The following is a 24,318-nucleotide window of genomic DNA, read 5'->3' as shown; positions in this document are numbered from 1 at the left end:
GAATACTGGACCAAAGCAAAGCTGAGGGTGATTTCACATCCAGCTGTGTTTCAAATGAAAGCTGGAACGTTCTTCTCTGGACTACATGAAGGAAACAGGTGCAGCTGTTGCTCATAGAAGTTGTTCTGGCCCTTTCTTTTATTCATGGACATGACTGAAAACCACAACATGTTGATTTGATGGAGGAACTCAGTGGAATCAGGGTTAGCCTTCGTTAGCATCTGTTAGCCTCAATCAAGTCACTGTTTTATACTCATGCAGTCATCAGTCTGAATGTATGTGGAGGAAATGTTCAACTGGAGTCAAGAGTTGAAGACTGGTTATACTGGGCAGCTTCCACATGTGAGGATACAAACGAATGAGAAGAGGAACGATGCTGAAAATAAACAAACAGGTTTAAAAAACTTCTCTGGATAAATAACAGTTCAAACAAGAATCTGTAAGATTTTAATGTTATTAACAGTTTACCTCTTTGCAGCAGACGGTCGCTCTCCTTTGAAATCAATGACGTGACCCATCGACCATTCACTCTTCAAGGACACACAGCTGGGTTCAGGTCCAGCTCCAGGTCCAGGTCCAGGTCCAGTAGAGGCTGGTCTCCCATAGATCCTGTCAGACACAGAGGACGACCACCAGGGATGCAAATTGACTTTTTCTTCTTCAGACTCAGAAGCTGCTGGAGAAACTAGCAGCTATCAACAAGAAAAGGATCAACACACCAAAGTTCAATCAAACATGAAGCTGAATGATTTCAGTCTGTGGATCATTGCTTCATTTGTCCATCCAATCTTGGACCAAAGCAGGACTCAACGGAGTGATTTCTGAGCAGATTTTACTGTGATTGACAGACAACAAACTAAACTGTGGAGTCCATCAGCACCGACTCTGTTGGTCCGTTTTCTAACATTTGTGTCAAGAGACTCAGCACAAATATCCTGACTGTTATTTAGAGACGATGGTCGCTGAAGCATTTTAGTCCAACATTCAAAGAGGAAGTTTGATGGTAAAGAGACTTTGGAAGGTCCCCACTGGATTTGTGCTGAAGCCTCATATTATCCTCAGCTTTCAGTGTCCACATGTGGACATGTCAGTGCTGTTTAGGGACAGACTGGACAAATGTCCTTTGACACTAATCTAGCTCTAACCTTCATCATCATTCTAGGACAACATGAACATTAGAAGGACAACTGGTCAGACTGGATTTAATGAGGACAAACATCAGCAGTGGAGAACATGAGGAGGACATATGGACATTTCAGGTCAAATTGTCCAACATGAGTTTAATACTGAGAACAACTTACTGTCTGTCAGAGACATGTTGCTGTTTAAAATTAAGGAAGGCATCCATTGACTGGTCACTCCTGAAGGACACACAGCTGGGTCCAGGTCCAGGTCCAGCAGAGTCTGGTGGGTCCTGCTGCTCTGGCCTTCAACACAACACACACAGAGCTTTGAGTGTGAATAATGATGGTGGAGAGATTCGAGTGCTCTGACATGGAGACGAGTCCTGGACAGTGAGAGATCCTGGTCTCACCTCTGAGCTTCGGTCTGGCCGTCATCGTCCCCACACAGACTGGTTTTAGAGGGACGGACTCCCTCCTCTCTGTCCTCACACCGATTCATGCTGCTGAACTCACGTCAGCTCACACACACTTTAATCTGGAGAGGAAACACAAATCATTCATGTGCACATCAGCTGAAATCATCCTTTCATGGTTTCTCCTGTCCAAATATCAGCTGCTCCTCCTCTGATTGGCTGTTATCTCGTCTTTCATATCACTGTCAGCTGAGTGCAGTCAGACAGCAGTGTGAGGCCGAGCTGCTGTACTTCTATCAGTCCACTAGATGGCGACATGAAGCCGCAGTGAAGTGAACACACACTTGATGCCTGGACGACCGTTGACATCCACTGACACACTGACTGAATCTGACAGGAAGCTTCAGTTTGTGGAATAGTCAGTAAATTCAACATGACTGAAAGTTTCTTTACGCCTAAATGATCCTCGATCATCGATAAGTGAAGGAGATGATATTCAGATTCTCGGGTAGCGCCGTACGAGCAGCAGCCTGTTACAGCAGCTCTCTAGTTTTTCTTCTCTTTTTCTGTTTTCTTGTGCGTCTTTTTTATTCCATTTTAGTTCTGCGTGTTTGTAAATCTCTGGTGCATCAGAAACATCAAACACGGTCACTCTGGTGCTACTTTTTCATCACTTTTGACAACTCGTGCAACTGTCTCCGCGTCTGTGGGTCCATGAGACAATGGCTCCCATTGTTTACAGTAGGGATCAGCTGCTGGCCCTGTGTAACACAGCTGTGTGGCCGGAGGAGCGACCTGATGTCCCCCGTGAGTTAAGGAGGAGGATACGAGGGTGCTGCGCTGGGATCAAACGTCGCGACAGGAGGAGAGCTTATAGACCGACTCTCCCGTCCGTCATCATGGGGAACGTAAGATCTCTACCCAATAAGATGGACGAGCTAGCGGCGTTGACCCAGCATTATCAGGAATTCCGGCGGTGCAGTATGCTATTGTTTAGTGAGACATGGCTGGGAACGGAGCACACAGACATGACTGTAGCGCTGGAGGGATTCTCACTCATACGGGCAGACTGGACAGAGAGGAGTGGCAAGAGGAAAGGAGGAGGGCTGGCAGTGTTGAATGATAGATGGTGTAACTCCAGACACATCACTATCAAAGAGCAGCACTGCTGCCTGGACATTGAACTATTGGCTGTTAGTTTGTGGCCATACTATCTACCGCGGGAGTTCTTGCATGTCATAGTGGTGGCTGTGCATATTCCTCCCTCTGCAAACGCCGATGCAGCCTGTGACATCATCAACTCCGTTGTAGGGGAATTACCTCTAAATTAATGTTGCATTCGTTAATAAGAGCAGGGCACCAACCTTCCTCAGCTAAGAAGGATTTTGTATGTCGTGTCTTGTAATGCTGATGTAGTGAACGAATGAACCAACAGTAGATCAGTCTGATAATCTAAGGCGTAAACTCTTAGTACAGGGATTGCTTATATCCAGCTCAAAAGGACACCGTCTGACAACGACTTGTATGCAAAAGATTATTTATTAAACACAATAATGAAATGAATATGAATCATGGATAATGCGGTAGATTATATGGATGATGTAGATTAACACAAACACTGCACAGAGGAACTTATGGCGAGAGAATGGTAAAATGAGTTTGACGATAGTGAGAAGTAGGTTTTTAAAGGGGAAGGGGGGGATGCGAATATGAAGTTAATTTGTTGAATGAATGATTTAGAGAATTTAAACAAATTGACAATATCTCACCCTCACGGACCAACTCTTATTCAAAACCGCTTAAGTATGCCTACTTTGTCAGCAACGCTCCTGTAGATGTCTGCTCCGAACTGACATGAATAGGCTCCGCATCGTCGTCCGTCACTCTGATCTGCACAGCGGTCTGCCGGACGAATCAAGCGAACCACTGTTGAGAGCTGGTGTTGGACGAGGAACGGCTTCTGATGGTTCTTTAACCCGGATCAGCGGGTCAGCAGCAGGCTACAGGTCTTCAGTGCGGTCAGTTAGTTGTTGGCCGTTTGGCAAGGCTTTTGATTACTAATAATAAGATTGAGAAACTCTTCGATGGCCGGTCAAAAATGTCTTCAAAATTATTATTTCGTGACAAGACTTTAACAACAAAAATCAGGAATTATGCGGCTTGGCGTGACGAGCAAAAATTAAAGTTTCACGAAGAAGATTAGAAAAGTGCGTTTACTGCAGAATTAAATCAAGCTACTCTCTACGGTTGTGAGCAGCAACAAAAGACTGAGAAAACGACGGAGCGAAAAATACTGGAAAAACTAAAGACAAAGAACTTAAAGAAACTCCGCGGAAGACAGAGAAGAAAGATCAAGGCACGAACTTACAGGGAAAACTCAGGAACAAACTACTACACATAACAGAACCGAACTTAACACAAACTAAGACAGAACTAGACTAAAGAAAAAAAAAAACTGAAGTCCGCTGTGCGCGACTAACTTTGTCATTGCATCGTGTCTAACCAATAGGACGTCACACATGTAGGATGGTTCGCAGACATGCAACGTGATTTCATTTCCCAGAGTGAGAATTAATTAATGACTCATACGAGGGCTCATCTGCTTCTCACTGTGGTCAATTGAATATATTTTAAATGATCAATTTTCAATGACATTTCAACATTGTTCACAGCATGCGTCAGACGCCTTGGATGAATAACGACAACATTCAACGATAAACATGATACATTTCCTAATACTCATCTTAATAAACATGATGACTAAGGGTATAACTACTTTAATATGATGAAGAAATAAAGAAGGGCAGACTATATTTGCCGAAATGATTATCGCTATTATGGTTACTTATTAATAAATGTCTCCCGCTAAGCACATTCAACCTAACCCCTATGAACCTCTAGATGGCAGTATGGTTACATGGTAGAAACTCAGAGAAAACCTTTGAAATAGTTCAATTCACAGTTCTGTCATCCTGTAAGCTAGAAACACCAGAAAAGCATTGTTATTGTACAGATCATGAGCTATGAGCTATGAGCTAGCAATGTAATAACATCCATAGTTAAATCCAACATAGAGAATTGGTTATTTTGGTAGGTTAAGAAAAAGGCACACAGACATACAGCACAGTTTGCTTCAGGAATGTCTAATTTACAACCCATCAGCATTATCTGGTTTGTAGATTCCTTTGAGACATGGCATTTGTCCATCCAGGCAGTTTTATTGTCCTTAACTCCCATGGGCTATCAAGAAAGAGTTAGCACCTCCATGGGAACATCTTGAACAGATGTAAATTAGAAGTAAAAGTGTTATCAGTGACTCTTGTTGCCCTGAAAGAGTGTGAGAAGATGTCTCTAAACCAGACATCCTGTCTCTCCCCGGGTTCACACCTTTCTGTGAACCTTCCAGATGGTCTATAACTCTTAAAAGTCTGATTGTTTTATCATTCCACTTCTCCTGAGGAATGCAAAGAGGTGAGAAGAGGGTCAGTTACAGATTGGTTCTGCTACACCGTGATCAGCAGGCTGCAGACTCAGAAACCACAGGCCCTCTTACTGATCTCTGGGGATTTTAATCATGCCTCTCTGTCCTCCACTCTGCCCAAATTCATCCAGTATGTCACATGTACCACCAGAGACAATAAAACACTGGAATTATTCTATGCCAACACCAAGGAGGCATATGAATCATTACCCCTCCCCCCTCTGGGAAGAGCTGATCACAACCTGGTTCATCTCCTGCCTGTATACAAGTCCCTTGTTAACGGGCAACCAGCTGTGTCCCGCACAGTGAAGAGGTGGTCTGACAAGGCTGAAGAGGCTCTGAAGGACTGCTTTGATACAACAGTGTGGGATTTATTCAGTGACTCTCATGAGGAGGACATTGACAGCCTGACAGACAGCATCACGGACTACATGAACGTCTGTGTGGAGAACACTGCACCCACCAGGACTGTACGTTGTCACTCCAACAACAAACCCTGGATCATCCTGACATCAAGGCTCTCTTAAAGGAGAAGAATAGGGCCTTCAAGTCAGGAAACAAAGAGGAGCTGAAAACTGTTCAGAGGGAGCTAAGAAGGAATATCGGGGGGGGGGGGGGGGGGGGGGGGGCAGATACAGAAAGAGAATGGAGGAACAGCTGCAGGAGAACAACACCAGGGGAGTCTGGGGAGGCCTGAAATCCATCTCAGGTCACCAGGAGCCAAACTCCCAGGCGGCTGGGGATCCAAAGTGGGCAGATGAGCTGAACACCTACTTCTGTAGGTTTGAAGAAACATCTGCTCCTCCCCCAACTGCACCAGCACTGCAGCAGCCCTCTTTTGATCTGCCAGCACCCTGCCCGAGTACCCCACTGACCCCCCCCCCCCACAGTATGCAGCTCACCGCAATCAACGCCACTCCCCACTGCTCCTCCCAGCCCCCCATCCACTTCACAAGACACTCAGACCCCCTGCTCCAACTTGTCCCTCCTCTCCAGGTGAGGAATCAGCTCAGGAGGTTAAAGACCAGGAAGGCTGCAGGACCGGATGGCCTCAGTCCCAGGCTCCTCAGATCCTGCTCTGATCAGCTGAGCGGGATCATTGGACATCTGTTCAACCTGAACCTGAGACTGGGAAAGGTGCCACGCCTCTGGAAGACGTCCTGTGTGGTACCTGTGCCAAAGACCCCACATCCCAAGGACCCTAGCTGCTTCAGGCTGGAGGCCCTAACGTCAGACCTCATGAAGGACCTGGAGCGGCTGGTCCTTGCCCACCTGCGCCCCCTGGTGAGCTCGCCCATGGACCCGCTGCAGTTCGCGTATCAGCCTGGCATCGAAGTGGACGATGCCCTCATCTTCCTCCTCCATCGAGCTCTATCTCACCTGGAATCGCCTGGGAGCTCTGTTCGGGTCCTTTTCCTGGACCTTAGCACTGCTTTTAACACCATCAGGCCAGCCATCCTGAGAAACAAGCTGGAGCTTTTGGGTGTGGACCAACACCTCACATGCTGGATAGTGGACTACCTTTCCAACCGCCCACAGTATGTGAGGACACGGGACTGTGTGTCAGGGACTGTCCTCTGCAGTGAGGGGGCCCCCCAGGGAACAGTGCTGGCACCGTTCCTCTTCACCCTCTATACAGCTGACTTTTCCCACCTGTCACCCACCTGCCATGTGCAGAAGTTCTCTGATGACTCTGCCATTGTCGGCTTCATCACAGATGGGGACGACAGGTCATACAGAGGACTCATTCAGGATTTTGTGGACTGGTGCCAGCAGAACAACCTCCTGATTAATGTGGGTAAAACCAAGGAGCTGGTTGTGCACTTTTGTTGGCGCCAGTACTCTTCACCATCACCAGTGAACATCCAGGGAAGGGACATTGAGATGGTGACAATGGGGGGGGGGAGGATGACAGCCAAGCTGTCCTCCATGACAGACAATGACTCCCACCCCCTCCAACACACACTCACTGCACTGAGGAGTTCCATCAGTGACAGGGTACTACATCCAAAGTGTGTGAAAGAGCGGTATCACAGGTCATTCCTCCCTGCAGCTGTCAGACTGTACAATAAAAACTGCTCCAAGTAATCAGTGCAATAGTCTGTGCAATAAAACATGTACATAACAGTCTGTAAATACTATTTACAATTTCTTACAATTTTTCACAATTTCGTTCTTTTTATTTTCATTTAAAATTCTCACTCTGTTGTATATATACTGATGTTGTTTCTAATTTGCATGCACTTCTTATATTAATCTGCTCTACTGATGCTGCTTGTGATGGCTGTGGTCTCGGGTCAGTTTTGCTCTCCCTATGTCTGATACTGCATTCTGTTCTCTCATTTTCACGCAGCAGGAGGGAGCGGGAGAGAGGCGGACCGATCTCCTCGGACCAGACTCAGGATCCACACCTGCACCTCATCAGCCATTAACGCAGCTACTTAAGCCACCTCATGCGCCACTCCTGTGCCGGACTATTCTCCTGGTTCCATGCTGCACAAGCTCTCCTGTGTGATCGCTCGTCTCTCGTCTCGCTCCTCCTGTGTGCCTGTGATAATCACTGTAGTCTTTTTTGCAGTCGCCTGTAGTTAGTTGTTTGACGGTCTCCCGGTTGTCCGGTGAATTTTCGTTATATTGTTTTGGTACTTTTGCTCTTTTGATTTTTTTTCTCTTTTTTCCCGTTTTCACGGTGATTTTCAGTTTTTCTTGCTGATTAGCGTTTGTGCCTGGTTCAGGTGATTTTTTGTTACATCTTTTGTAAATAAATCTTGGTTCATTACGCCTCTGCTCCTGGGTCCTGGCCTTCCTTCCTCTCGCCGTGACAGAATAGTCCGGCCAAAAATGGACCCAGCTGAGACCGAGAACCTGAAAAGGGCCCTCTCCTCCCAAGGAGCACTCGTCGTGATGAGCCTACTGACCGGTCAAGCCGCAGCTTGGTCTCTAGCCATCTCAAGTGAACACTCAGACATAACCACGAACTACACTCTCTTCTCAGACGAAATTAAAAGAGTTTTTGATCACCCCGTGAGGGGCAGACAAGCCGTGAGTCAACTGCTCGATCTACGGCAGGGAACTCAGTCTCACAATATGCCATCACGTTCCGCATTCTAGCAGCAGAAAGTGGGTGGGGGGACCCAGCCCTACAGGCAATTTTTGTAAAAGGGTTGTCGGGGGAAATTAAGGACGAGCTGGCTGTCCGGGAGGAGAGCTCCTCTCTGAACAGCCTCATTGAATTAGCCATCTGCTTAGACAACCGCATAAGGGAAAGACGCAGCGAGAGATCAGATAGATCCCGACGGCAACGACCAGTCGTTTTGCAACCCACCTCTGTTGCACCCGCGCCCTCTGCCCGAGGAGATGACCACCAGACATCCGAAGCCCTACCCGGCCCGACTGAAGAGCCCATGCAGCTGGGACAAGCCCGTCTCTCCCCGGCTGAGCGACAGCGACGGGTTCAGGACAAGCTGTGCATCTACTGCGGTCGAGACGGTCACTTCCTGAGACACTGCCTGGAGCTGCCAAAAGACCAGACCTCATCCTCCTCGGCCCGGATCCAGGTATCAGGTAAGATACACGGGCCCCAACAAACTCTCCCGGTTCAAGTTTTGGTGGACTCCGGCGCTGACGATAATTTTATAGACATTGACTTTGTTAAAGTTAATAATCTTCCCATGCACACACTGAACGAGGTGCTAGCCATCGACGGGAAATTGCTGGAAATGGTAACACACAGAACAGCGCCTCTTAAGTTAATCCTCTCAAGCAATCACCATGAGTATATAGAACTGTTTGTTATATCGTCTCCACTCACCTCTGTTATTCTGGGTATCCCCTGGCTGAAGCAACACAACCCGCACATAGACTGGGCCACTGCCACCATCCGTGACTGGAGTACACACTGCCACGCGCATTGCCTAAAGTCAGCGGTTTCAACTAGACCCGCTGGCCCAGTCCACTCTCCGGAGGTAATAGACTTAACCAACGTACCACGTGAGTATCATGATCTCAAGGAGGTGTTCAGTAAAGACTCTGCTTGTTCTCTTCCACCACACCGTCCTTACGACTGCGCCATAGACTTGCTCCCCGGAGCGTCTTTTCCCACAGCGAGGCTGTATAATCTCTCCAGGCCTGAGAGAGAGGCCATGGAGAGCTACATAAATGACTTCATGGCTGCCGGGCTTATCAGACCATCCTCCTCACCGCTCGGGGCGGGGTTCTTCTTCGTGGAAAAGAAGGACAAGACACTCCACCCCTGCATAGACTACACCGGTCTAAATGAAATTACGGTAAAAAACAAGTACCCTCTTCCACTTATAGACTCTGCCTTCGGTCCCCTACATCAAGCCACGATCTTCATCAAGCTAGATCTACGCAACGCTTATCACCTGGTGCGGATACGGGAAGGCGATGAGTGGAAGACAGCTTTTAATACACATCTCGGACACTTCGAGTACCTAGTCATGCCCTTCGGCTTAACTAACGTCCCCGCAGTCTTTCAATCGATGGTTAATGATGTTTTACGTGACTTGCTGAACAGGGTGGTATTTGTCTATTTGGACGATATCCTCATTTTTTCTCGCACTCTTGAAGAACATGTCGGGCATGTAAGAGATGTGTTGCATAGACTGATGGAAAACAGGTTATTCGTAAAAGCCGAAAAATGTGATTTCCATGCCACATCCGTAAGTTTTCTGGGCTATATTGTGGAGAAGGGACAACTCCAGGCTGACCCGGCCAAGGTGGAGGCGGTCCGAGAGTGGCCTGTCCCCTCCACCTGTAAACTTACAAAGATTCCTGGGGTTCGCTAATTTCTACCGTAGGTTTATCCGGGATTACAGCCGCGTAGCAGCCCCCCTCTCCCAGCTTACGTCCAGTAAAGTTCCCTTCACCTGGTCACCCGAAGCCAGTGCAGCTTTCGAAAAACTAAAGAAATTGTTTACTAATGCACCTGTTCTCATCCACCCAGATCCAGAGCTGCAGTTTGTGGTCGAGGTTGATGCCTCAGATTCCGGGGTGGGGGCTGTCCTCTCCCAACGCCTGCCTGCGGACAACAAGCTGCACCCCTGCGCCTTCTTCTCCCGACGGCTCGCCCCGGTGGAAAGGAATTATGATGTCGGTAATCGGGAGCTGCTGGCTGTGGTGCTAGCTCTACAGGAGTGGCGTCACTGGCTGGAGGGGGCAGTCCACCCTTTCGTGGTATGGACTGATCACAAAAACCTGGCCTACCTCCGCTCGGCTCGCCGTTTGAACTCACGTCAGGCGCGATGGGCGCTGTTTCTAGGAAGACTCAATTTCACTCTCACATACCGCCCGGGTTCCCGGAACATCAAACCGGATGCTCTCTCCCGGCTGTTCGCGCAGGGGAAGGAGGAGGGAGACCCGGAGATGATCCTCCATCCCAAGTGCGTCGTGGGGGCGGTCCACTGGCAGGTGGAGCAGGAGGTCCGTGACACCCAGCAGGGTCATCCGACACTGGACGAGTGTCCCCCAGACCGGCTGTTCATTCCCCCATCCGCTAGGTCGGCGGTGCTGACATGGGGACACGCATCCTGGATAGCCTGTCACCCGGGGGTCCACAGGACGCTCGCGCTAATCAGACAGCGTTTCTGGTGGCCCTCCCTGGCCGCTGATGTCCGAGCCTTTGTCGCCGCCTGTCCCGACTGCGCTCGCAGCAAGCCCACTCACCAAGCTCCGGCTGGCCTCCTACAACCGCTGCCCATCCCTTCACACCCGTGGTCGCACATAGTGGTGGATTTTGTCACTGGTCTCCCTCCGTCTGAGGGTAATGACACGATCCTAACCATTATTGACCATTTCTCCAAAGCAGTGCACTTTGTCCCCCTCCCTAAACTCCCCACCGCTTTGGAGACCGCCAACCTGTTGATCCAACACGTTTTCCGGCTACACGGCATACCACGTGACATCGTCTCAGACCGGGGTCCGCAGTTCACTTCACAAGTCTGGAGGGCCTTCTGCCGAGCCCTGGGAGCCTCTTCCAACCTCTCCTCCAGTTACCACCCACAATCCAACAGTCAGACGAAGCGGGCAAATCAAGACCTGGAATCCGCACTACGCTGTGTAGCCTCCCGCTTACCGGCCTCCTGGTCCTCCCACCTCCCCTGGGTCGAGTACGTCCACAACTCCCTGATCAGCTTGGCTACGGGCATGTCCCCCTTCATGGTGATGATGGGCTACCAACCTCCACTATTTCCAAGCCAAAAGTCTGAAGCATCAGTCCCCTCAGTCCAAGCTCAGCTCCGCCGGATCCTGGTTCCATGCTGCACAAGCTCTCCTGTGTGATCGCTCGTCTCTCGTCTCGCTTCTCCTGTGTGCCTGTGATAATCACTATAGTCTTTTTTGCAGTCGCCTTTAGTTAGTTGTTTGACGGTCTCCCGGTTGTCCGGTGAATTTTCGATATATTGTTTTGGTACTTTTGCTCTTTTGATTTTTTTTTTCTCTTTTTTCCCATTTTCTCGGTGATTTTCAGTTTTTCTCGCTGAATAGCGTTTGTGCCTGGTTCAGGTGATTTTTTGTTATATCTTTTGTAAATAAATCTTGGTTCATTACGCCTCTGCTCCTGGGTCCTGGCCTTCCTTCCTCTCGCCGTGACACTGGTTGTAATGCTGTTTTGCTGGATAAATAAAGGAATATTGAATTGAATTGAATTGAATTGAATTGAAAGTCAAATATTTACACAGGAGAAATATAAAATAGCAGAAATATTCAAATAAAGTACAAGTACTTCCAGACTGTGCTTCTTCATAACATTACTTAAGTAAACTAGTTACTTTCCACCACTGAGAGATCCTTTCAAAATAAAAGCCTGTCTCAATCAAGCCCTCTCGGGTCATATTAAAAGAGGAATCTTTGATTTGATTCTTGATCACATTGAAGCACAAAGTGAGAAAAAGAAGCGACACTCTTTGCTGTTGGAGGAGAGTTCAGAGCTCTGACAGCTCATTTAGTGACACAGTTACAGACTGAATTGAGAAATAAAAGGTTTCAGCTCCTCACAGCCCTCTGAATGCTCCTTCCTGCTGTCTCCACAACAACTATTGAGGATCAACTCGCTCTGCTTCTGCTCTTATTCCAGCGTTTACACTCACAAACATCCACACAACATGGCCGATGTTTTTAACAGAGCTGCTTTCACCTCCTTCGTCCAGAGTTCACAATTAAACTCAGAGTTTGAGAAACGATGGACGGAGGTGCAGATCGATGTCGTTTGTGCTGAAGCTAAGCTAACCACAGCTTGAGAAAAAGACACCTGAAACGAGTTACTTTACCTTCAGCTGGAGCTTCAGAGGAGAAGACAAACTGCGACACACCAAAGGCAGGACGTGAAAGTAAAGTTTAAACACTTGCCCAACTGGAGAAACCAGTTTACACCAACAAAAGTGATCAAACTGGCCGACAAGCCCGAACTTGCAGGTCTGTTTGAAGCTGCTTCGTTGGTTTGGGACACTTCAGCTGCAAAGACAGCTGGTCCGGCTGCTTCTGATGATGATCGCAATCAGATGACATGACAGTCGGTCAGTGGGTTATTTTAGCTGTTTAGCAGCAAAAGGAACGGAGCTGCAGACGTCAGATGGAGTCAATGGACTTCATGATATGAAGCAAAGATAAACAAAGCAATGAACAGCTGGAAAAGACTCTCTCCTCTTAGGAGACTTGGCTAAAATGCTGCTTTACAGTGACTCTACAAGTGATTGAAGTTTACAGGTTTGTGAGATTTGGGTTCTCATCAAACACACTCATGGCTGTCAGATTGGACTTTTGTCCAATGTTGTCAGGAAGGAAGCATGTTAGCACCATCGTGTCTTCCACTGGAATTCATTTCTGTGTTAATGACTCAGGATGATGAGACATCTTTGCTCTTTCTTGTCTGTTACCTCTGAAAGAACATTTCTGCACCCTGAGTGACAAGAAGCACCTTTATATCCAGGTACAACAATGTACCTGCTGCAAAGGTGCTGAACTGTTAGCCAATGAGCTACAGCAGGAACCACACGCCATATTGTCTGTTCCAAGCAGGGGGCACCAGGCCCCCTGCTTGGAACAGACATCTCTCTCTTCAATATTTTTTAATGTGTGATATGTGTGGGCTTATATATGTTGACCCAGTCAGGATGAGTCATGGTTGGTAAAAACTTTACAAGACTGACTTTAGTGATGTAGTTAGGTGTAAAATATGAATAAAATGACGTGCTGCGGCTCCATCTGTTTACATGGAGTTTGCATTTGATAATTATCGACAACAAAAATGATGATGTAATTTTACTTTACATGCGCTGGAATAGGGACTGAGCTACAGGAGGAGAGAGTGGGAGAGAGGGAAAGGAGTAGAGATGATGGAGAACTTCTGTCCCTCTCATATTGTGTATTTTCTCGTCATGTGTGTCACATATGCAGATACAGACATTGCAATCACTGTGAAATACTCACATGATACTGATTTGACTGCAGCGAGCCTTGGAATCTCTAGTTGATGCGCCGCAGCAGCCACGCAGGACTCACGCGACTCTCACGCTGCTCATGTCGGCAGTGTGGACACTGTAACCTGTTTGTATGGACGCCGAAATGAAAGCCATGCCGTAACGCCACGCTCACGCTCTGCGCAGACGTGCTATTTGGCCCCAGCAATACTGAAGGCTTTGAGCCTTGTGTCAAAAATGTAGTATGTGTGCTTGTAAGCCCCGCTGTTGCGGGCATGTGTATGTTGTAAAGCGATATTATCATGAGCTTTATTGGGTTTAAAGGGCCCGGTCATGTGCCCCGCCCCTGGCTCGGCACTGATTTGTTCCGCTAGTGGTACTGACACTGGAGGCATCGGGCTTTGAGACATTCATCAGTCAAAGATGAGATGTTTCAGACGCCCAGGCAGCACACTCGCTGCATCAGCTGTTTTTATCATCAGGGGTTTTAACAGGAAGGTTTAAAGGTGCAGCAGCATGAAGAGCATGAGACATGGGGAGGTCTGAAATGGAAACAAACTATTCTGGATGGAAACAACTCAGTTTATATGACGGCTTCGTCTTAATCTTAGTTCTTAGTTTAGTTTTAATCATAAAAGTCTGGTATGGACTTAATCTGTATGTGATGACCCACTGAAGACATCATTTCATCATATATTAAAAGTTAATCAAAAATGAATGTCCTGTTGACATTCATTTTTCAGTTTATCCATATTTTTTCTGGATAAATCCAACAAATTTACCTTGAAAGTTCCCTGTAAACAGAGAGGTGGACTTTATGGGTGCACTTAGCGTCTATTTTTCAAACTACGCTCATTAAAAGAAGAAGCAAAGAAAACACTGACACAGCTGAACAAGTCTACAAAATCCAAGCTTTAAATCAAGCATGTCTGCAGGAGACGGTTCATTCCTGAATCCAAGCAATCGTTCAGTGTTGGTGTATTTACGTGAGGTGGACCGTCAGTACTGCAGGACAGTCCAGACGCCTCCTCTCCCACAGTGATGGTCCATCTGTTCTCTGAAGACAGACGTCAGGAGGTTCAGTCGGGCCCTAAAGTCCATTCCTGCATTGCATAAAAAGAACAACACTAAAAGTCACTGCAGCTTGTTCGGACTCAAAACTCCTTCACAGACTGAATGACCTCAACTGGAAATGTTTATTTTACAGTGGCAGCAATTTCATGACACGGTCGAGACGTCTTTATGTGTCTTCAGACGCTCATTTTGTCGATTTTCACAAGAAACTCAATAGACACCAACATGGATTTCTGTTTTCAAAAGACAGAAAACGCTCAGATTGCGACAGATAACAACAGCGACATGTTTTTACACCACCAACAGCTGGAGGCAGTAAAAACACATCAACATTACTCCAGTATCCAGAGAGAAATCTCGTCCATCGTCCTTGTGAGTGTCCTGGACTCTCAGATCACTGCATCATACAGATGGTCCCAACATTGAGACAGCACCTGAAGAGGACTAAACCATCCAGGACCACAGGAAGGTGATGGACTCCAGAAGCAACTGACATGCTCCAGGATGCATGGAGTGTCATGACTGGGAGTCTCTGAGAGGCCCTGAGGACAACGACGACAACAACAACAACATATATCAACTTCTGTCAACATGTCTGCTTCACAACCAAAACCATCATGAGGTCCAAAACCACATGTCCTGGTTCACCAAACAGCTCAGTGAACTCAGGCAACACAAGAAAGAGTATTCAGGGAAGATGACGTGGAGACATTCAGGTCGACTGGACATAACCACAAGAAGACCATCAAATCTGCCAAGGAGGACCACAAAACCAGGCCAGAGCTGATTCAAGCACCAAGACCAGAACCTGCAGCTGTCTGGAACCCACTCAGGACCATCACTGCCTGCAAGATTCTGATTCTGATTCTGAAGAAGAAAGGTCCTGCGATCAGCCCGTCCTCCAGAGCAGCTGAGGAACTCAACACCTTCTACACCAGGTGTGAGAGGTCCCCGACCACAAACTCTGATGGCCCACTGTCCCCCCACTGAGGGTTCTGCATCATGCCAGAGCCAGACAGCAGGCCAGGAGGACAGTGGCAGTTCTGGCCATCTCTGACACATTGGACCTTTATTGATACTTGAATCATTTACATTAACGCTGCAGCAAGTCTGTCTTTATTTCTGATGGTTCACACTGGATTCATTTCAGGAACTGAAGAGAAAATCAATAAGTGTCTTAAAAAACTCTGGATGTGCTCATTTCTGCCTGTGACTGAGCTTTGAACACAGCTTTCTTCAAACCTGTGTGTGTGAAGCTGTGAGAATATTTGAAGCTGTTCCAGTTAAAGATCAGCAGAGACGGACTCCTGTTTCAATAAAGCTTCATGAACAGAAAGAAAACAAACATCAACATCCAGCAGCAACTCTTCAAAGTCAACCATCACAATGAAAATCCACACAAACCATCAGCAGCACGGACTGCTGCAGCCACCAGAGGGCAGCATCACACTGAGCTTCACAGGCTCACCTGGTCAGTGACGTGGGGCCCGTTGCACTAAACTAGGATAAAGGATTAAGCCGGGATATGTTGGATATCCTGGCTCAACTTATCCGTGATCCAGTTGCACAAAAGCAGGATAGTGGAAAGTGGGATATGTTATGGGATAAGTTACCATGGAGATTTATTCTGTGGACCTAGCCTGCTCCAGACTGCTGCGTCAAGATGGCACCGCGGACGGCTGCCTCGGTGTGTTGGTGCGCGTTGTTTTGTTTTGTTTTGTGTTTTAACCCTGTTTTTTGTGACGGTACTCGGAGCTCTTTCACCAGAGACGAGCTCATGAACATCAGGGGAGCAACACCAGAGGATTTATTTCCTAAATTTCTGCTCCCAACAGTGGAAATTTTGGACATACTGGTCAAAGGTGCGCTCACCCTTGCTCACACAGTGAAACGCCGGAGGAGAGGAAAACGGGCCGGCGCGCTCTGTGCCTTCGCCAGCGCGGATTACGTACAGCGTTACCGGGAATATTTCTCTCTAACGTGCGTTCACTGCCCAACAAACTTGAGGAATTGCAACTGCTGTTGGGTAAAAACAGGGACTTTTCTTCATCTGCGGTTTTGTGCTTCATCGAGACGTGGCTCTGTGGATTAATACCGGACTCTGCGCTGCAGCTGGCTGGCTTCCAACTCCACCGCGCGGACAGAGACACGGAACTTTCCCGCAAAACTAAAGGTGGAGGAATCTGTTTCTACATCAACAGTGGTTGGTGCAACGACGTGACGGTGATCCAGCAGCACTGTTCTCCTGACCTGGAATCTTTCACCATTAACTGTAAGCCTTTTTATTCACCCCGTGAGTTCGCTTCATTCATTCTGGTCGGCGTTTACATCCCGCCGCAGGCCAACGTGCAGGACGCACAGCGTATGCTCGAGGACCAGATACTACGTGTGGAGCGGACCAACCTGGACTCCTTAGTTATTGTCCTTTGCGACTTTAACAAAGGTAACCTCACCCACGAACTCCCTAAATACAGACAGTTTATCAAATGCCCGACCAGAGAGGAGAACATTCTGGATTACTGTTACACCACAGTCAGGGATGCTTATCACGCCGTCCCCCGTGCTGCACTGGGCCACTCTGACCACGTCATGGTACACCTGATTCCTGCGTACAGGCAGAAACTAAAGCTCTGCAAACCTGTAGTGTGTTTGGACTCTACTGACTGGGATGTGTTCAGGACTGCTACCAACAGTCTGGATGAGTACACAGAGACTGTGACGTCCTACATCAGCTTCTGTGAGGACTGCTGTGTTCCATCACGCACCAGGGTGAGTTACAACAATGACAAACCCTGGTTCACAGCCCAACTCAGGCAGCTAAGGTTGGCAAAGGAAGAGGCCTTCAGGAGTGGGGACAAAGACAGATACAAAGAGTCGAAGTACAAGTTTAGCAAGGAGGTGAAAGAGGCTAAACAGCTGTACTCTGAGAAGCTCCAACACCAATTCTCAGCTAACGACTCTGCGTCTGTCTGGAAAGGGCTCAGGCAGATCACTAACTACAAGCCTAAAGCCCCCCACTCCATCAACGATCGACGCCTAGCCAACGACCTGAACCAGTTCTACTGCCGCTTTGAAAGACAAAGGGACAGTCCAGCAACCATCCCCCATGACACCTCTGAACAGCTCCAGCTCCAGTCACCTCCACCAATGCCCACCTTAAAGGCTCACCTCTGCTCTTCTCCCTGTACACGAACAGCTGCACCTCCAGTCACCAGTCTGTCAAGCTCCTGAAGTTTGCGGACGACACCACCCTCATCGGACTCATCTCTGATGGCGACAAGTCCGCCTACAGGTGGGAGGTTGACCATCTGGTGACCTGGTGCAATCAGAACAACCTGGAGCTCAATGATCTAAAGACAGTGGAGATGGTTGTGGACTACAGGAAGAACTCAGCCTCACCTGCCCCCATCACCCTCTGTGACTCCACTATTGACACTGTGGAGTCTTTCCGCTTCCTGGGAACTATCATCTCCCAGGACCTCAAGTGGGAGCCGAACATCAGCTCCCTCATCAGGAAAGCACAGCAGAGGATGTACTTCCTACGGCAGCTGAAGAAATTCAGCCTGCCAAAGACAATGATAATGCACTTCTACACAGCCATCATTGAGTCCATCCTCACCTCCTCCATCACTGTCTGGTACGCTGCTGCCACCGCCAAGGACAAGGGCAGACTGCAGCGTGTCATTCGGTCTGCAGAGAAGGTGATTGGCTGCAATCTCCCATCTCTTCAGGACCTGTACGCCTCCAGGACCCTGAGGCGTGCAGAAAAGATTGTGGCTGATCCCTCTCACCCCGGACACAAACTCTTTGAGTCACTCCCCTCTGGCAGGAGGCTGCGGTCCATCAGGACCAAAACCTCACGCCACAAGAACAGTTTTTTCCCCTCTGCTGTCAACCCCCCCGACACTCTTCACATTCCACCTCGGACTCATTTTGTCACATTGATATAAATATAACTCTATGTGTTACATTAACGCTCAACTTGGACTTCTTTCTGAAAAACAGACTGTGTTTCCGGAAAATAGCAAACAACAAAAAACAGACTTGTGTATATATATTTAAATTGTTATATTTTATGCTCCTATTTTAGTAGATGTGTCATGCACCAATTTCACCAGAAAAAATTCCTCGTATGTGTAAAAGCGTACTTGGCAATAAAGCTTTTTCTGATTCTGATTCTGATTCTGATTCTGATTCTGATTGAAACATACAAAGGTGTCACACTTTTAGGGTGGCATTAAAATAAAACACTGCAAACAAAGCACACTAAAATATAAAAGAACACACAAGGGAATAAATAAGTAAAATCACACAGCCACCTTTTACACGGTAAAGCACAAGGCGACCTCTGTATGAATCAGCCAGTTTTAAAATGGACTTACACAAAAACAAGCCTCACAACCCTAAAACAAGTTACAATCTTTGGTAAAATGTAAAACCAATTAAGAATATACAAAAAAATATAAGTAATAAAAGATATATGTGTAAATACACTAAAATCACTGAATAAAATTTAGCACTTAAACCCAATAAAAGAAATTAAAAATTCAAGTGAGTTTCAACAAGCACAAAGCAGCAGTGGCAGTCACTGCTGCAAAGACACAAACACAGGTTAGACAATCTTGCTGTCTGTGCGTTGCTCACTGAAACACTACAACAATAGTAAAATTACCTTGGCTGTACAACACCCGATCAACGCTCAAGTTGACCGGCCGTGGACACAAACACGGACAGCGAGAGACAGAGAGAGAGAGAGAGAGAGAGAGAGAGAGAGAGAGAGAGAGAGAGAGAGAGAGAGAGAGAGATCGGCTGGCGCGCCGCTACACGCATTTATGTGCCGCTAATGGTGCTGATTAGGAGCCTCGCTGCAGGTGCGTGACCGGAAGAAGCGGGGACGTTACTGTTAGAAAACAGCGGTGGTGGGGCAGACCTAACCTGCCGGTTACATATAGAATGTATCCAACACCTACTCTGCTCTGTTCAGCATTAGTGTTTCATAGGCTGCTCTATTCAAATATGCAGCAATGAAAAAAAGCACAGGACTAATGGATCACACTGACATGGACAGACAGACAGACAGACAGACAGGGACAAAGGTCAAAGCTCTAGGTGTTAAAGGAGTATCTCATTGTTCTTTAGCAGTGGGTCCTAGACTTCAACACAGATAAACTGTTGTGTCCGTTGTCACTTGTCTCCATCTAGTGGACAAAATAAGTCATTGCACCCACCTTCGGAAGTAACAGCGACCATTAGTCCTACACACAGCCAAAGGTTTTCCTTCAAGATGAGCAGCAGCACAACAGACTTGACTCATTTCATCAGCTGATCCCAGTCTTCAGACAGCTGATTGGTCAGACTGCGTGCTCTTGATCGGTCGGAGGAAAAAACCTGCAGCCACACGGCCCTTTTTGGGAATAGTTTGGACGTGCCTCTGCTAGAATGAAATGCATTCTGTGGCACCTGCCCTTTCTCTCTGTCTTAAGCATTCACTTATTTATTCTTTCACTCCTTCATTTATTTATTTGTTTGTTTGTTCTGGTAGCTGTTTAAATGATTTGTTCATCCTCATGTCTGGTGATTACAGTTATCCCATATATCATTAAGGAATGTTTCACATGCAGTATTTTATGTCTGCCCTTTTCCTGCAGTGGCTTTTTCAATGTTTAAACCTTTTGTTTCTCAAATAAATGAGTTTAAGAAAAGACAGTGCCTTTGTGTTTTTCACTTTTTTGTGACCCTTTCTATGTCAGTCTTATGTTAACAGACTTCAAGGCGTTGTCCTTTGTAGCAAGTAGTAGTAGTTTATTTAAAACATGACGGTAAACAACAACACAACAACAAATGAGTGAACAATAAAGAGCAATGGCTGTCAACGCGGATAAGTGGTCTGGTGTAATAGTCAGTACACTTACGGGACCAACCACTTCTTTTCCCACAGCGTACTACGGTCCATTCATGGTCATGGGCATAACTCATGACTGATTTTTTTAGTGGTTTTTTTTTTATTATTATTATTCTTATGTTTTTTACTGTATGAAAGGAAAATGAACCTTTTAGGAAAAAAAATGAAAAAAAGAATAAAAAAGAAATAAAAATACTAAACCCAAATTTTTATTTTCTCCCTGTCTTCTGCTTTTATGGCTCCAATGTTGCATGGGATCTCGAGCGTTTCTCCATACAGGCCCGTAACAGTCTCCAAACCTATGGCAAGCCGTTCCTGCCAGAAATACGCCACATTCAGTCACGTTTCAACTTAATTACGGCGTAAAAAACGCCGTTTTTTCATATTTTACGACGTATTTTACGCCTTAATGCGCAAAAAGAACGCCGCTTTTTACGCCGTAATGAAGTCCTCCAGGAACGCGCATAAAAAACGCTGTTTTGTGCATCAAAACGGGCGTAAAATACGGCGTTTTTCTAGTATGATAATAATCTCCACCCTTCTTTTCTCTCAGCCACTGAACTTGAAGTGTCTGCGCCCAATCGCTGATCAAGACAAGCAGACCAAATCAGTTCAGCACAGATCTCATTCATTCATTCATCTTCTATACCCGAGTATCCCTTTCGGGGTTGCGGGGGGCTGGAGCCTATCCCAGCTGGCAATGTACAAAGGCTGGTTTTCTACACTACCGGCCTTATTACCACAAGTGGAGGGATCTCCAACTTAAGCAGCGGAGTCAATACATACTACATATATATACATACTATACATATATAGTATGTATATATGTGTGTGTGTGTGTGTGTGTGTGTGTATGTATATATATACATATATATGTATATATATACACACACATACTGTACATATATAGTATGTGTGTGTGTGTGTGTGTGTGTGTGTGTGTGTGTGTGTGTGTGTGTGTGTGTACTCCATCATACAGCTCATTCCATTGACAGGAAAGGCAACCCCCCTCATGCAGCCCGAATACAGAAGACGCTGGACAAGGAGACAGTCTGGACATCAAACAGACCCACTGTCGATGACCTTGTGAAGGCCGGGGTTCCCCCTCAACAACAAATTGAGGACAACAATCTCCCCATCCGCTCCGTCGCTGAGCAGAATTGGAAGGGCTTGGCCTTTAAGGATTTTGGAGAGGAAAAAGGCAAAGGTACATGCACACATGACTTGCAATCCAATCCCCAATTTTAAGTGAGTGATTACGTTGCATATGTTGAGTCGGAGCTCCCAATTATTAAATGTTCATTTATTATTTTGTGTTTATGATGGGCAAACTTAATGTTATGTTATGTTTATTGAGTGTTTGAGTTGATTGAGGACTGATTGATTGCAGCTGTCTGATCCATTGTGGGCGTGTTTAATAAAAGTCTCGCTGAGCTGAGTTCAGTTGTGTGTAGGTGACCTGGGAAACAGCAGAGCGTCTCCGATTCATTTCTCCTTGTATACGGTGCTTTTTTCTCTAACTTCTGGGTTGACAATGCTGTGCCGCTGTATAGCCCTACTCTGTCAACAGGTTATGGGCCCAGAGGAATCCAGAGACAGTTTAGCGTGTTTCCACCGCGTGTGATGATTAGATGCTGTTAGCACCATGAGCAGAAGAATTGCAGACACAAGCCGCTGGTCTCGGCTCCTATTTGACGGAGATGAAAAGAATTCTGAACTATGGGAGAAGTTTTTGGGCCGCCATCGTCTGCAGGGCCTGAAAAACATTGTTTTAAATGACACCGACACGGAAGACGCAGAGGAGCTGCTAGTGGATGCAGCCAAGAATGCCGAGGCATATGCAGAACTTACTCAGTTCTTGGATGACAAAAGTCTATCACTGGTAATGCGAGAGGCAGCAGACGACGGGCGAGAAGCTCTGAAAATTTAAAGGGACTATTACCGAGGTAAAGGAAAGCTACGCATTATCAACCTTTTACAGAACTGACATCACTTCAAAAGTCAGACAGTGAAAGTGTGACTGAATATGTGATCCGCGCTGAGATCGCAATCACAGCTTTGAGAAATGTTGGAGAAACGTTAAGTGATGTTATGGTTCTGAAGGGGCTGCCTGAGTCCTTCAAACCATTTGCGGTCCATATTACACAGCGTGCTGAGAACGTATCTTTTGCCGAGTTTAAAACAAAGCTACGCAGCTACGAGGACACAGAAGATGCAGGCTGCAGCAACAGATGACAACGTGATGAAGGCACTGTGACGACCTCCTGCCTCTAGGGCCTGCTGTTGTGTTCTCTGTTCCCTTTTTGTGTTGTCTTGTCTTCCCCTGCAGGTCGTAGGTGGGGCTTGCCACACCTGGGTGGACCTGGCCAGTCCACAGGTGTATAAGAGCTGGCATTATTTCTCACACTCTCTCTGCTCTGCCCTGCTCTGCTCTGCTCTGCTGGGTGACCTACCTGGTGTGGCTGCACCATTGCAGCCTCGAACCCTCGGCGCATTATGTTTTGGTTTAGTTTATTTGTTAATTCAGTTAGTGTTTGATTATGTCGCCCATTATCTAAGTTTACATTGTTAGTAATAAAATCATTTCGCTTTTACTTTAAAACCGTACGTCTCCTCGTTTTTGTCATGGTTTTGAGCCAGGTCATGACAAAATGGGGGCTCGTCCACTTGTTTGCCTGTGCGCATCGAGACAGTCATTCATTCAGTCGGTTTGTGTATTGGCTCGGAAGGTTGTGAATGAAGTGACATCACTGTGCGTACTACGGAGAGGCGTGGGAATCCGGGGACTGCGAGTGCTTTGTCTGAAATGTTTGGCGCTTGGCGCGGAGAGGTATGGTTGTTTCAAGACAAATCCGTTTTTTTGATTAAAATAACCCGTGTGGCAAGGAATATTTGCCGTGGCTGCTTTGTATTTGAGTAAAGTTTATTGTTTTGTTTTGTTTTTTGAGCACCCCAAATAAGCTTAGCCGGCGGACAAGCAGGACTTGTCACTTTGTTATTTTCATTTTTTATTTTTGTTGGCGAATCCTGAGGAGGGAGCGCTCCGGGCTCGGGGTATTACGATCGGCTGTGTTCATAGTCGAGAGTGGTATGTCGGGTCTGGTGACGTTTCGAGCTCGGCAAGCCATCGAAGACGTCTATGTGAGGCTCTAGATAGCTACGGGTCAGGCAGTCAGGGTTTGGGGTGTCTCAAACTTTTCCCACCTGTTGAAGTTTGGGGGGTGTCAAAGCAGCACGATGAATATTTGATGTTTGATGCCACTTTGTGCGCGAGTTTTTTTTTGGTAGGTAAATTTGTTAATCTTTGATTTGAACCGCTGTAATAATAAAAATGTCTGATATTTCTGACTTCGTTAAAGCTCCCTCTGAGGACTTTTTGAATAAATGCACAAAGGAGCAGTTGTTAAAAATTGCAGAGCATTTTGAAATCGATATTTCGGACAGGCGGTTAAAGGACACTGTAAAGAGTATTTTGACGGCTAATTTAATTGAGATGGGTGTGTTGGCCCTAGAGCCTGTGTGTCCTCCAGATACTGGTTTTTCTCCGCCGTTCATTGCAGCACCGAATTTCACTTTTGAACAGCAAAAAGAAGTGTTACAGTTGCAATTAGAACATGATAAAATGAGACAAATGGAAATGGAAAAGCAATTGGCTATTGAAAAGTTGCGCTTTCAGACTGAGCAGGCAAAGCTCCAACTTCAGCTGGAATTAATGAAGAGCGGTAAATTAATTGGAGATGGCTCTATTGAGGTGACTGCGTCTTCGTGTTTTCCAGGGTCTCCTGATTGTTTTGATGTTTTAGGTAATCTTAAGTTGTTGCCTAAATTTAGTGAGAAAGACCCAGAGATCTTTTTCTCGTTATTTGAGCGGGTTGCGGAGGCGAGAAAG

General features: G+C 46.7%; 1 protein-coding gene across 1 annotated transcript in view; it reads right to left on the bottom strand.

Annotated features, from left to right (window-relative positions):
* LOC143316073 (uncharacterized) overlaps positions 1 to 1,623 on the bottom strand; it is a 114,979-nt gene extending 113,356 nt beyond the window's left edge. The window contains exons 1-3 of the mRNA XM_076723788.1: positions 1,535 to 1,623; positions 1,302 to 1,427; positions 515 to 609 (exon numbers count right to left, since the gene is read on the bottom strand). Of these exons, the coding sequence (XP_076579903.1) occupies positions 515 to 609; positions 1,302 to 1,427; positions 1,535 to 1,623 (310 nt within the window). The remainder of the gene's footprint in view (positions 1 to 514; positions 610 to 1,301; positions 1,428 to 1,534) is intronic.
* Positions 1,624 to 24,318: the final 22,695 nt, after the last annotated feature.

This window comes from Chaetodon auriga, chromosome 23, assembly GCF_051107435.1.
Source record: "Chaetodon auriga isolate fChaAug3 chromosome 23, fChaAug3.hap1, whole genome shotgun sequence".
NCBI lineage: Eukaryota > Metazoa > Chordata > Actinopteri > Chaetodontiformes > Chaetodontidae > Chaetodon > Chaetodon auriga.
Note: the sequence above shows the minus strand (reverse complement) of the source record. Positions and strands in the feature narration are given on the sequence as shown.